This window comes from Vulpes lagopus, chromosome 17, assembly GCF_018345385.1.
Source record: "Vulpes lagopus strain Blue_001 chromosome 17, ASM1834538v1, whole genome shotgun sequence".
NCBI classification, from domain to species: Eukaryota; Metazoa; Chordata; class Mammalia; order Carnivora; family Canidae; genus Vulpes; species Vulpes lagopus.
In genome coordinates, this window is record NC_054840.1 from 6,199,754 (window position 1) to 6,211,427 (window position 11,674).

At 42.7% G+C, this 11,674-nt stretch overlaps 1 protein-coding gene across 7 annotated transcripts in view; it reads left to right on the forward strand.

The window, feature by feature from the left end:
• PLD1 (phospholipase D1) overlaps positions 1-8,886 on the forward strand; it is a 206,854-nt gene extending 197,968 nt beyond the window's left edge. For all 7 annotated transcript variants that reach the window (XM_041731565.1, XM_041731562.1, XM_041731564.1 and 4 more), the window contains 2 exons: positions 2,014-2,131; positions 3,750-8,886. In XM_041731565.1, coding sequence (XP_041587499.1) covers positions 2,014-2,131; positions 3,750-3,974 — 343 coding nt within the window. In that variant the 3' untranslated portion in view covers positions 3,975-8,886. The remainder of the gene's footprint in view (positions 1-2,013; positions 2,132-3,749) is intronic.
• Positions 8,887-11,674: the final 2,788 nt, after the last annotated feature.

Sequence of the window (11,674 nt, forward strand, 5' to 3'; positions counted from 1 at the left end):
CAAAGTATTATACACGATGAACAACTTATGTTCATTGGGAAATTGTTCATTATAATGAAAACCTGGAAACCCCCCAAAAGGTCATAACAAAATCATTGGTTCAAGAAATTTTCCATGATGGGAAATTCTGCGACCATTAAAAAATGATGACGTGAATCCACATTTATTTAAATACAGAGAGAGTAACACTAGAATGACCTCTACCGCGGAACCCAATGGTCAGTTCTCATCTGAATTTGACCCAGTTCTCCTTGGAGAACTTTGTGTGGTTCCAGGATACCACACCCTCGCTTTTCTGCGGGCTCCCTGGCTGCTCCTCCTCCTCCCTACCACTGAGGCACAGCAGGTCCTCTTCTCTGTCTACACTCACCCCTTGGGGGAACCCAGCTAAGGTGCCATGGCTTTATGAATATATATAAGAACAACTCTCAAATGCGTATCTCCACCCAGGCCCTCTCCCCCCAGCTCCGGATTCATTGCCCCAGCTGCCTACTTTGCGTTGATTACCCCGGGAATGTTTAATGGAAGTCTCAACAGGTTCAGAACTGACTTCCTGGTCTTCTCCCACAAACTGGCTCTACCAACAGAACTCCCCATGTCCGCCAATGGCAACTACATTTTTCTAGATGCTCACGCCAACACCCATCATCCTTGATGCCACACTTTTTCTCATATTGCATACCTGCTCCGTCAGTACAGCCTGTTGGCCCTACCTTCCTCCTCACTGCCCAAGGAATCCTCACCCTTCACTCCGATTACTGCAGGAGCTCCTACGTGGTCTCCCTGCCGCAGCCCTTGCCCTGCACAGTCTGTTCTGAATACAGAAGCCGTATTTTCATACGCAAGTCAGATCCCGTCACTCCTCTGCTCCAGTGTCTGCGATATGTCCCGGTTTCACTCAGTATAAAAGCCAAAGTCCTTCTAAGACCTATTTCCTCACTTCTGTCTTCAGTATAACACAAGCCTCTTTGATCTTCTTTGAACCTATCAGGCATGTGAGACAGGGCTTTAGACTCCATTTGAAATCTAGTTTTGTCAATAGTGTGTCTCCAGATTTTAGCTTCCCATCAGCAAAATGGGAATCATGTACTCTGTACCTCACAGGAGTGATGTGAAAATGGTTGATTTTGGTTTTTTTGTTTTGTTTTGTTTTTTTACTTCAAGGCATTCTCTAAGTACAAGGGTTTTCATCATTTTCAAATATGACCTCTAAAACTTATCTTGCTTTGCTTGAGAATTTCTTATTGTTTCTAGTCCACTATCTATATATGATCAAGTCAGACAACATCTAGTATGTGGCTTCTTTTTTGCCAGGCACTCTGGGGTCATGTTCTCTTGAAGGATTAACCTGCTGGATGTGCATCAGAGGCCTGTTAAAAAAAAAAGTGGGGGGGGGGGGTGGATCCCTGGGTGGCTCAGCAGTTTAGCACCTGCCTTTGGCCCAGGGCGTGATCTTGGGAGTCCCGGGATCAAGTCCCACGTTGGGCTCCCTGCATGGAGCCTACTTCTCCCCCTCTGCCTCTGTGTGTGTGTGTGTGTGTGTGTGTGTGTGTGTGTGTGTGTGTGTGTGTGTGTGATGAATAAATAAATAAAATCTTTAAAAAACATGACCTGAACCAAAATCAAAAGTCAGATTCCCAACCAGCTGAGCCACCCAGGTGCCCCTTGGCCTATGGTTTGAATGCTAACCCTATCTTCAAACTTCTCACTCCCTTAGGCCAAATTCCAAGAAGTCTCTTAGAACTAAATTCAGATCTTTCTATCTATCCAATAGTTAAAACTTTCAAGCATCATAACAGCTTGGGTTTTCTTAGTTTGGTTTGGTTTTGTTTTGCAATCAAGATTTTATACACGCACGCACACACAGTTTTAATGGTTTCCTTGGATTTTCCTTAGGAAAAAAAAAAAAGGATTGCTATGGTTGAGTGCCTGAATTACATTACCATTAGAAACAATGCCTGCAGCAAATTTCTTTATCTCAGTTACTCATTTTGGAAGGTACTTGTTTTGCAGGGTTGTCCTTGGCTATCTTTCTGACCCAGGTGAAAACATTCAGGATCCAGTGAGTGACAAATTCTTCAAGGAGGTGTGGGTTGCAACAGCAGCTCGAAATGCTACAATATATGATAAGGTGAGGTTTTCATCTCTCCCCCTACCTTTTTCATTGAATCACACCACAAAAACACATCATTATTACTGTATATTATTGGTACAGAGTAATGTTAATGGGTGTAAAAATCCAGTACATTTCCAAGCTGTAATAAAATACCACTTTGTAGATATTAAAAAACAGAGTCAAAAAGTACCATGGATTATGGTGTAGAAGAGCCATTAGTGGCATTCTGATCTCTCATCTGACTGTGGGATCTCATCATGAGCATCCTTAGAAGGTGGTTACCCAGCCTTTGGACGTGTCTAGTGACAAAGAGAAAAGAGGCAGATGGAATCCCAAAATGAGTCAGACCTGGGTTCAACCCAGCTCACCCAGCTGCTGGTGATACAAATTTGTGTGTAGTGATTTGACTTTCTGAGCCCTCCTTTCTTATCCTATAAAGTGGGCAAGATATTCATGAGGGTGGTTATGAAAATAAAGAATAGTCTTTTAAATGTATTTAGCACATAGTGCATAATAAATGGTATCCATTCCTGTGATGGAATTTATTAATAATGAAACACTTCCTTTGTTGGGCAGCTCTACTTTTGGAAGGTGTTTTAAAACAAGCTCCATATGTTAGGGAGGACAAATGTATCTTTTGCTAAATTCTCTCCATGGGTAATGACAAAGAATGTAGAAGAGTTAAGAGTTGTCCAACAGTGGAATGAGTTACTTCACGAAGTAGTCAGCTTTCTCTCATAGAAACTATTCAAGCTGAGATCTGCTGACCATCTATCAGAAACTAGATAAGAGTGTGTTGTTCTTCTTCATGACTGCCAGCGTCCCTTCCAGCACAGAGAATTCATCATTCCTAATGAAACATGACAGTCTCCATAGCTTTACTTCATGCTGAGGACTCAAGGCCATGATCAAATAGGTCATGTGCATGGAGTCCTTTAAAATGTAATTTTAAAAATGCAGTGCACAGCCTTGTTTGGATCCTCATGGGAGGAGAAGATGGCAGCTATAAAAAAAAAAAAACATTTTGGGATTAATAGGATAAATCTGAATATGGACCATATCTTAAATGACTTGGAATTGATTTTCTGAGGTGTGAGAATGATATTGGGGTTGTATAGGCACATCCTTATTCTCAATACATGCTGAAATTTCTAGGAGGGAAGTATTCTGGTATGTGAAGTTCATTTGCAATTGGCAAATTAAGTGTACAATTGATAACTTTAAGGTACAGATGTGAACATTTTTGAAAATAAAAACATAATATGCAGTTTTCCTCTTAGACCAGAACCTCCAGTGAAATTTGGAGAATTATTATCAAAAAACTCAACCTTAATGTGAAGTAACATCAGTGGAATTCCTGTACCACTAGCTTGACTTTATCACGACATCGATGACTTGTGTAAATCAGATAGAGGGATCTACCTATGATTTTTTTTTTTTTTTGATGGAAGCAAATCTAGAAGTCTCTTTGTAGCAAATAAGAGAAGCAACTCTTCAGTCAGGTGTGTGCTGTAGCATACTACGTGTTTCATAAAGCAAAGATTTCATCAGTTGGAATGAATATTTTCCATAAAGGGGCTATCTTTTCTTTTAAACGTATGACCTAGTTTCTTCCTATTTGTGTCTTAATCAGGTGTTCCGGTGCCTTCCCAATGATGAAGTACACAATTTAATTCAGTTGAGAGACTTTATAACCAAGCCCATTTTAGCAAGGGAAGATCCCATTAGAGCTGAGGAAGAACTGAAAAAGATTCGTGGCTTCTTAGTGCAATTCCCCTTTTACTTTTTGTCTGAAGAAAGCCTACTGCCTTCCGTTGGGACCAAAGAAGCCATGGTGCCCACAGAGGTTTGGACCTAAGGGTTGTATTCGTTTGCAGCTCAAGGACTTCCTCCTTGAAAAGTACACTGCACACAGTGACTTTATGGAGATCCTCACAGCCACAGCCAGCCCTGCCTGATGCACGCTTGCTTCCACCCCGTGGACCCTTTGGGTTGGCCGGGCAGGGCTGCAGTCCTACTGAGATAAGGACACTGAACATCAGGTGGGCTTTATAATTCCTTCTGTTTATCCTTCTGAAAAAGGGACCGTATTCTGATTGGTAGCATATGCTCAACAACTTAAACACATGCTCAGATTCCACGATGGACACCGAAGTGCCTTTCCTTTGCTAACAAGAATTTATCTGTACCTGTGATCTAGGTTGCCAAAAATTGTCAAAACCTCTTTATTCTTCTCTGACCCTCATTTATGCAGCCAATGACTGCTGGACCTGCCCTCACTTCATAGTACATGCAGACACTGCTTGAGACGCTGTGTATTACTAGAAGGCGTCGTGATGCTGCTTCTGGGTTCTTCCAGGTGACATGGGATGCCCCTGCCCATCTGGTCCTGAAGTAGTAGTGTTCACCCAACCAAGGAGTTCCCTTTGCAGTGACCAAAAGGATGGGGGCAGACATTCTGTACACAGCAGCCCATGACAGGCGCGTCTGATAACATCGACACTATAGATCTTCACACCACAGAGCAACAGGAAGGAATTAAATTTGGTTATTGAGGCAGAGATTTCACGTTGCCTCCAAAGGCAATGACAAGCTATGTTCTTTTGATAAGGCCCACCCGATCAAATTTGAAAACACGTGTTGGATATTTCATTTCACGCCAACTGCTAAAACTCAGAGACAGAGCATACAGCCTTCAGAAGCCTCCAAGGCAGCCATGGAGATCTGACCTAGACAAGAAAAGAAGATTCCTTGTAGAATAATTTCCTATCGTCCTTAGCTTCTGGATTGATTGAAATTTGAATTTCAACATTGGAAAATCAAGCCACTGAATGCAAGTTGTCTTTCAAGAGACCCAGAGGCTTCATAACTCCTACCAACTTAATAAGTAGGAACCTAACTTTGACATTCAGCTCTCCAGCTATGTTACCTTCTTTAAGAAAAATTAATTGATTGCAAAATATGTGCTACTTAACTGGCATTATTAAATATGCATTAACATTCCACCAGGCTTCCAAAGAAGTTAGGATCTTCATTAATTCACATCGTCCTAGTCTATGAATTGTTCTGGAAACCCATTTTTTTTTTCCTTTTTGAATAGTAGTGTACCCTTTGGTACACCATAGCTCTAATTTTACTGAGCAGAACTATTCTGACAGCCTGAAGAGCTGAGGTGGGTTCCCAGAAGGCCCGTGCCCATGAAACATGATGTAGGTGCACTGATGACACATGTGTGTATTACCAGGCACGAATCTCATTGGGGTCATTCCTCAAAAAAGCAAGGACCCAATCCTTGTTTTCATAGAGCTTGGGAAACATTAAACAGGAGCACAAAGTCAATAATCTGGGTGAGGAGGAGAGAGTGTCATACTCAGGAGAGGACTTTGCAGCGAGAGAACCTTTCACAAATGAGGTAGGACTGTGCTTTATGAATAAATACTTTTTCAGCTGAAGATGGTGAAAAGACTTCATTGTATGGCAGCTGTAAATAAGACATTTGCTATTGATGAAGTTTAAATTGGCATTTAAAGTGTTGAGTGGATGTGGAATACCTAAGGATTTCTTACAGTTTACTTTTAAATATTTTTAAAACTAAAACAGTCAACACACTGGCTTTTGATTTTGTTCTAAATGCTCTGCTAATACCGTGAAAAATAAAAGCCTAAAAGGTCCCCTTCTCTTTAGAAGAAAAAAAAATCACTTAATATAACCTCTCCCCATTTTATACATGAGGAAACCGAGGCCCAGATTGGTTGAAGGTCTCACTTGAGTTCATCCAACTGAGAGATGGTGGAGGTAGGACTAGTGAAATTGCTGTGGTCCATTAGTGGCCTCTCCCTTGACTTTGTCATTGTCCATGAGTGAGGAGAGGCAGGAAATAGATCTCAGGCAGGATATCTCTAGGCTCTTTTGAACACTGTGATATCATGGATTTGAGTGCTCATCTGTGTCCCCCTGCTTGAATGTAAGCTCCATGGGGCAGGGACTTTGCTATGTTTTGTTCACAGGGTATTCTCAGAGCCTGGAACAGTACCTGGCACACTGGAGGTACTCAGTAACTGGTGGGTGAATAAATGAGGTGGAGGGGAGAGCTAACGGAATGACAAACTTACAGAGTCTCAGGCAAGAAATCTTCCTGTGGTTTCTGTGGCAAGTTTCCTTTCTGCTGCATTTCTTTCAAAGGCAAGATGTTCTTCTGCAAAGATGAGAGGCTGCCAGCTTTACCTGGGTGGATTTTATGGAAGATTCTGTGCAATAGTTACCTATTTGCAATAGCAGCTTACACAGGGCAGCGTTCTGCAAAAGTCACATGGAGTATGGACACGAGGCGTACTGCGTGGCCTGATTACCCATCATTCTAACACCACTACCATCTGATAATAGAAGTTAGAATAATTTATCTTTAACATTGCAATATCTGATATCAACTTTAAAATGCAAATGATTCGAAGCCTTGAAAAGCTATTAGGAATCTGGTCGACATTTTTAATCGATTGTAATCTCCTGAAATGCCCCTCAATGCTGTACCCAGTATTCTGGTAATCTCTGGAACAATTTTTGTTTTCAAGAAAGAAAAATTCTGTGATTGTACAAAATGAATGGTAGAAGGTAGAATAGCTGTTCAAACTACTCAGATTGTCCAAGCTTTGTTGTTAGAGGATACTCAACATCGCAGGTCGGGTGCGGGCATTTGCTCTGTATCAAGTGTCCCACGTGGGGACGCGCCCTTCCTTGGGATGTTCTTAACTCTCAACTCTAATGCATCACACAGAGGCTTGGAAACGTTACTGGTTTTGTGTTAACAGCACCCTTGGAAGGAAATCTCATCTGTAGGTAGTCAAAACCATGAGCCATTCATCACTTATGTACTAACTTGGGAAATTGTAATAGCTCACGAATGAACAGTCTCCCAGCTGAGAGGAGCGGGCAAAGCAGCCTTTCTGCAGATGTCAGGCCACGGCCAGACCAGACCTGCCTACCCATCGGAGGAATCTGCACTTCCTCCTGTATCTCCTCGCTCCTTATTCCCTTGGCCTCTGTCCCCAAGCAGAGCACCTCCTTATTATATAATCCATTTTAGAGGACAAGAAAAGAGTTTCTGAAAAAATTAGGCCCCTACAACAAATTTTCAGTTTACCTTACTCTTCTAAGTGACTGACAAAATATGATTATTTTTTGACAGAGGTAATCGTCTTTTTAACATCCCTGATCTGATATGGCGCTTGAGCATTTTCTGATGTCTGTCACCCTATGTAGCAGGGGGCAAAGAGGATCCTTCACGTCTTCTCATCTCTCTCTTGGATAAAATGAGCAAATGCTAAAGGACTTTACGTGTGCTTATGAATACATTTTTATTTCCCTGGAAGATCCTCTGAGGCCAATTACTACTGGCACTTTGGAGGTTTAAAATGGATGGACCTTGAGAAATTCTTGAATCTAGAAATTCATGAGAAAAGGAATTCATCGGCATCTCTCAGAAAGTTGCAGATGAAAAGTCAGTGAATTCACAGTATTTTTAGGGGAGTGGACAGGTACCATAAAATGATAATGATTCTCAGTGGCATTTAATTCATATGTCAGACAGTCCTGACTGACTTAAGATTGGAAGCATTCATTAAAGGAACCAGATGTTTTAGGACTTATGTTCTTGTAGGCCATTTTCTTTTTCCTTTCTACTATTTTTAACTTTAAAACAGTAATCAAACGTAAGATAAATGAAAATTGGTCATGCCGATATTTGGAAGTTGCAAAGTCAGAGACTAGGATGGCAATCCAACCAAAATTCAGGCTCGCTCACTCTTTCCTATCCCCAAGCAGCTATAGTCCTTTACTTTACTCTTAATAAATGCATGTAAGTGAATGTCACCCTAAATCTGCTTGACTCCAGGAAATAGAACATCATGCCCTCCTAATGTATATCTACTTGGATTTCTTCCCACAAAATAATCTGGGCCAAAGGTACTGATATTCTCCTAAACCATTCTAAAACTTCATACCAAAGTAGTGCCATTGGAGTACATACCACTGACACACACACACACAAACAAAAAAAACCCACAAAGAATTGGCAATGAGCATCCATTCAGAATATATGGATATTCTGGACAGAACTCAGGCTCCTAACCTCCCCTCTACTGCAGCACATGGCACACCAAGGCCGGGTCTCCTGTTTTTGTAAATAAAGTTTGATTTGAACACAGCCACATCCATTCATTTGCATGCATTCATGACCAAATGATCTGCAAATCCTAAAATATTCACCATCTTTAAGAAAAGCCTACCGATCCTTCCTCTAGTGAGAGCAGAGAATGTCCAGACAGAGGACCTCAACCAAACGGATTTGGATGAAGCCTGATCTCTTCCTTAACAAGGTTTCCAAGTGTCCCTATCCCAGAGCCCAACATTCTACAGCGGATTTATTCTAATAAGGTCAAGTCCTTTCAGAAATAAAATCATGTGATTTTTGGTTCTGGAAAGAGATGTTGTCAGCTAAAGCAGGCTTCTCCCAGCTGGGCATTCATAAGCATACATGGTTGACGATGTTTGTAACTAAGGTGTTAAAATGAGGATGGATAGGCTGAAGGCTTTGTATTCAGAACTGTGAACCCAGGAGACTCAGTTTCCCATGAATTTTCCCTTTGTGAAGCATTGGAAATGATGCATGTATCCATTCTCTGCCTCACAATCAATGCTTTCTGTGCCGGGTTCCTTAAATGCTTTTTTTTAAATGTAAATATTCATTAATTAAATAATTAAAAAGTGTGAAATCAGCAGTGTCCCTTTATTTCAAAACCAGACTCCTCGTTCCGCACTGGGGTTTTGAGAGCCAGACTGCTGCATGTCTGAGCTTGAAACAGAACCGTGTGACTGCGGAACCCTGCCCCACAGCCCAGTCGTGGGTCCTCGCGAAGGTCAACCTCAGAGTCTCAGCATCCTCTGCTACTCTAAGGCCTCTGAGGTGCGATGGTTGAGTGAGGTGGCGAATTTCTATTAAAAGACTGAGACAGCTTCCAATAAGCACATATTGAGCAAGGCCAGTGGGCAGTGGTGGGGGTGCATCAGTGAACAAGTTACACCAGGTGGCCCTTCATGGTGCCCATGTTCTAGTGAATTGAGAGTGCAAAGTTACTTCCATTCTCAAAATAAGAAAGTGCCTGAAATAAGAGGCATTTGGGTGCAAGTATGGGAACTACCAAGCTGGAGAAAATAGCAAAGACTGGAATGAAAGAGAATAAATGTTCATCTTCTTTAGCACATGTCCTTCATCCCCTCTCTGAAAGTGAGACAGGCCATCTTGAATAGAGAGGACAATACACCCCATGCCCACATCCATGGTCTGGACTTCTTTCGTACTTCCAGAAGGCAATAAAATGATCGTGATTTCCAGAGAATAACTAGACTAACTAAAATGATCTTAGGGATTGTTTTATAATGTGTAAAAATGCTGAATCCCTATGATATATATTTGAAAGTAATAGGATTTTGTATATCAACTATACAATTAAAAATAGAATTACTAAAATAAAAATAGTAGTTTTCAAGTGGAGGTTCTCAGCTGGATGGAGGGCACAGGGAGGTGTCTAAGGGGAAGGAGTAAAAGGTGATTTTCTCCAAATTTTACACTGTTGGTCTCGTGTACTCAGAAATAAACCAAAAGTCATGGCCTGATGGCCCACAGGCCAAAGAGAGAGAGTATGGATTTCTTAAATTCGTTTCCACTTCTATTGGAGAATGATGGTCTCTATTATTCTAACTCTGGCTCTAATCTGAGGCAGAGGTTCCAGGCTCACAGGCTACATCAAGGTCAGAGGCATACTTATTTGGACCATGTAATGTTGTTTAACATCCTGAATTAGTTGCTAAATATAAAAATTGAGAGATTTCACATGACATTTTAGGTTTCTGACTTTTATGCGAAATCAGAATGTCTAGGAGCAATGGGACACGGAGCATCAATCCCTGTTGGAGCCGAACTGCTGGCCCCTGAAGGTGAGGCGTGCTCCGTCTAGGTCTCCACCATTCCCTACTAGGAAACCCAGGGGGGCTTATGACTTGCTTTGACCAATAGAACGTGACTGCAGGGCAGCCCAGGTGGCCCAGCGGTTTAGCGCTGCCTTCAGCCCAGGGTGTGATCCTGGAGACTGGGATCGAGTCCCACCTCGGGCTCCCTGCATGGAGCCTGCTCCTCCCTCTGCCTGTGTCTCTGCCTCTCCCTCTCTGTATCTCTCCTGAATAAATAAAATCTTAAAAAAAAAAAAAAAAACGTGGCTGCAATGATACTGTACAACTTTCAAACCCACACCCCAGGAAGACTGCAACTTCCACTCTTATCCTCCTAAAATGCTGGCACCCAGTGAGGATGAGAGACCAAGCCAAGAGAAAGGTCCAGATGACCGCCAGCACCAACTGCCTGACATGGCTGTGAGGCTATGCTAGATCACCCGACCCAGGCCGATGCCCGAGAAAGTACAGAAGGACCACCCAGCTGAGCCCAGCCCGAGTGGCTGACACACAGAATTATAAGCAAATGAAACAGTGTCACAAGGCCCTACGTTTTGGGATGGTCTGTGACACAGCAATGGATAGCTGATAGAGTCAAGCTTCTTCAGGGTATTCCATTTTTCATTTTTCACATTCTAGCGGCAATATGACCTACTGCTATCTGGTTTCCAGCCACACCACCTGAACTGACCTACTGCTGGTTCCTTTACACTTTTTGCTAATATATACCATACCCACAGAAAGTGCATATATGACAAACGGGCAGCTTGATGTTTAAGGTACACAGCTCAGAAGCACCCCAATTTCTGTTCCCACCCCTTCCAGTCACTACCAAGTCCCTGACTTCTTGAAACATAGATTCTTTTTGCCTAGTTTTGTACCTAACTGGCTTTTTCAACGTGGACACATTCGGTGTTTAACTCCCTAGGCCTGGCTGAAGCTCTCCTTGGCTTCCAGGCGACTGGTCACTCTTTAAGATCACCGTGGCTCCCCTTTCCACATTTCATGTCCCCACACTCTGGCTCAAGCTCCCGCGTCTTCTCAGGTGATCCCCCCAGGGTGGGGGGCTTCCCTGCCAGCTGTGTGCCCACCTGCAGCCTAGTTACTTAGTCCTCACTCTCTCAGGAAGCCCATCGGAGGAAGGGATAAAGCAAGCCCACGACGGGCAAAGATAATCATGAGTAGATGAAAGAGGAGGTTCCCATTGAAGGCAGCAGGGCCTGATGGTTCTTAGACCCCTGAAGGCTGGGGAGGCTGCTATCCTTACCCACCAGCTCCCATTTCTCATTGGTTGAAGGTTGCCCCCTGCCATGTCAAATCCCAGGCATTTCTAGAACTTTCCTGCAGATGGGCTCAGCAAACTGCTGTGGGTCAGAGAGAGCCGGTAGAGAAGCATCAAGAAGCCCATGAGGCAAAGCTGCAACGTGGGGAACCTCAACTGCTGCTGCCAGTGAGCTCAGAGGTAGGCGGTATCCAAATCCAATTTGGATTTCCAAATTTTTCTTCAGTATTTAAGTCTCAATCACTTTTCATAAATGGAAACTATGAGTTAAATCA